Source organism: Littorina saxatilis, linkage group LG2 (assembly GCF_037325665.1).
Source record: "Littorina saxatilis isolate snail1 linkage group LG2, US_GU_Lsax_2.0, whole genome shotgun sequence".
Classification (NCBI taxonomy): domain Eukaryota; kingdom Metazoa; phylum Mollusca; class Gastropoda; order Littorinimorpha; family Littorinidae; genus Littorina; species Littorina saxatilis.
In genome coordinates, this window is record NC_090246.1 from 2,314,827 (window position 1) to 2,317,898 (window position 3,072).

The 3,072-nt window shown below is 38.8% G+C and overlaps 1 protein-coding gene across 1 annotated transcript; it reads left to right on the forward strand.

The window, feature by feature from the left end:
• The first annotated feature begins 213 nt into the window (after positions 1-213).
• On the forward strand, positions 214-2,229 carry LOC138957893 (uncharacterized). Its single transcript, XM_070328931.1, has 4 exons — positions 214-473; positions 727-827; positions 1,103-1,246; positions 1,990-2,229. Exons 2-4 carry the CDS (start codon positions 733-735, stop codon positions 2,150-2,152), a joined length of 402 nt encoding a protein of 133 aa, XP_070185032.1. The 5' UTR covers positions 214-473; positions 727-732; the 3' UTR covers positions 2,153-2,229.
• Positions 2,230-3,072: the final 843 nt, after the last annotated feature.

Here is a 3,072-nt window from a genome sequence, read left to right on the forward strand (position 1 = left end):
GAAGGTAGCCTAATATGGACCGGCGCCTAATATGGACCAACCTAATGGTGCCGCAGAGCGCTCAAAACAATTTCATTCGATGTAAGTTACCCCCTCTTAAAGTGCGTCTAAACCCTCCAAACAAAGTTTTGAGTGTGTGAATAGGGTTTTCAGTTATGGCATTTTTCGGCACTGAAACCGCTCAGCGCTTAGTCGTTCGCAAGGAAACGCCCACCGACATGCGAGCTAAATTTGCTGATCCGGACTTTGCCGAGAAAACCCGAGAACTACCGAAGCGCCAGCTGGTAACTTGTGACGTACTGAGGGGAACAGAGCGAAATGGCGGACACTCGTGGTGCAGGCAACTTGTGGAACAACAATCGCGTTGTACCGTTTCAGTTCGAGCCTCCAGCACAAGAACATGAGAGGAATGTGGAGGAAAATAATCATTTTGCTGACAACAACGGCGTATATCGCCTTGGGAACACAGACTGGTGAGTAACGAATTCACGTTTACCGTGTAGATTGACTAAGTCATACGATGATACGAAGGCGAAAGTCTCATTGTTTACGTTTCTAGCGGTGTTTTTTTCTTTCTGAAGAGAGCAGTGGCAAGTTACATTTTTGGAATTAATCTTATTGTTTCTTTCAAGTGAAATCTAAGAATACTTCCCACATGTGCACATTCACAATACTTAGTCGAAGAATGGAGACGAATGATTCAAGTGAAGTTTGTGCTACTTTCAGGTGTGAATGTGGCAACTGTGTGGTGATGGAGAAAGTGGAGGAATGCAACTGAACTGCTGCACTGAGTCTACTAAAATAATGGAGAAGCTGAACAGTCGCAGGTATGTATATCTTTTCACTTGGCATGTTATTGGTTTGGAAGAATGAGGCTATCATTATTTAATTTTATTATAACATGTTATGAAAAGAGCAAAGGGAAGGTGTGACTCTTTTGTAAATTCAACATATATATAGATGTAGAGGTTAATGGCTATTCATTACTAGTACATGTACTAGTCTGTAAAGCCTTTAAACTTCATCATGGCGTTTAGAAGTTTAATTCTTATACTTAATTTATAGTTAAAAATAAGTTATAACAATAGTGTTATATTTGCAGACCTCTCAAAAACCCTGGCATTAGGCCTACATGCATCACGCAGCTCCCAGCCTTTCAAAGCGTCTGCCTGAACACAGATGTGCTGGAGACAGCATATTACCAGTACCGACAGGAGCATGGCACTTTCCAGGCTACTCTTGAGGAGTAAGTGACAAATCTTATCTTTCTTTACCAAACATGTGCTTTTTAATTTCATGAGTTGGGATTAACGTTATTTCTACTTGTGACATCGTAAAAGCTTTTCTGGAAATTCTAAAATGTTGTGGCAGACACTTCTAGGTTTGTTCCACATGACATACAAACATATTCATCCATTCATTCACACGCCTGAAGAAGAAGGTGACAGAAGATTGTTTGTTTTAATTAGCAGGTGTAAAGCAATCCTTGATCTTCGTCTCTTAATAAATGACAAAGTTGGAAGTTGGTCAATTACAAAAACAAGGACAACAACAATCAAATTATAAAACAAACATGTGCAGAAATAGTATACACAACACTCATCAGTATCAACAGTAAAAATGAAAATTGTATCCTGAGATCTTTCCACACTGAAGACTGAAGTCCACAAGTGAATCAGTGTTTATACTCTTTGTGTGAAACAAGATAAACTTAATGCTGGAAAGAAAACACCATTTTTGGAAATATCTTTATTAGTTTATAAACATAGAAGTGAGGTAAAATTAAAGATTTACAGGGATCTTGTCATGAAAGACAATATCACACATACACGCACACACAACCATGAAACAAGCCATTCCCTCATTAGTCAATCCTGTATACACAAGGAACAAGTGTTCCTCCCTCCACTCTCCACACATTTTTTACGAACCCTCTGCTGGAGTACACAACAAACCCTAATGTCACAGATTCTTTTTTTTATTTTCCAGGAAGTACCGCTACATAGGATACCGACAGTTGGTGAGGTGGTGTCATGGTGTGCTAGGGAGGAAAGTCAGGATACCTCTACCTTCATGTGCGGTACGGGCCATCAGAAATGCATTTCCTTCCGAGGATACTTACAGAGGATTTGAGTGGCCCGAGCTTCCATGAAAATAGTAAAATGAAAATGTATGTTTTAATTAGAATAAAATGCATCACTTATAAAATAAAACAGTAATCCCATTCAAGTGAATTTTGTTCTGTATGTGGTTGATGTCAACAGCAGTGGGAAAATGTGGGATCAGTTAATTAGGGTATCTTGTACTGTAGGTTGCAGCAGCTTTTTCTCTGAATGGGTGGTGGTATGCAGCGGCCAAAGAGTCAGGTATGTCACGAAATTTCGCAGGGAGAGAAGTTTGTGAGTCCCCTGGATTCTCGGTCAGCTTCTCAGAGATGTTGACACAGTCTTGACACGTAACCTGTAAATGTAACGATGAATAGCTCAGGATGAGATAGTAGTGAAAAGACATTATCAGTACTGAACCAAGTTCAGTTTTTATGCTTGCAGAAATGCATAAACTAAGAAGAATGCTGCAGTTATAGGGGATACCCAACTGGGAAAATATTGATAGTCTGTAAATGTAATCTTTCTCTCTGTGCCTTTTCCCCTCTGCAGTTGTGTGTGTGTGTGTGTGTGTTTACATACTGTGCACATTTCCAGAATTCTGAACAAAAATATGAGTATGAGAAAAGATTAGTATCTTTACTTGTGTGTGTGTGCTAAAAAACAGCAGTCTGTAGTTACCCTGCGTGTAACTTACCGTAAGTTGGTGGCCCTTTGGACTTTCTCACACTGTACTCTCCTTTCTTTGCTTTTGGGAATAATAATAATAATATAATAATAAATGAGCATTTATATAGCGAAACATCATAACTTTACAATTATGCTTTTTGCGCTTGAAACATTTAAAATTAAAACACAGTTATACAAATAAAACATGATATGCACCGATTCCTTTTCGTCTATAAAATTACCTCGTCGGTCAAGGCATATCAAAAACATGAATAAAAAAGGTAGTGAAAAACAAGGA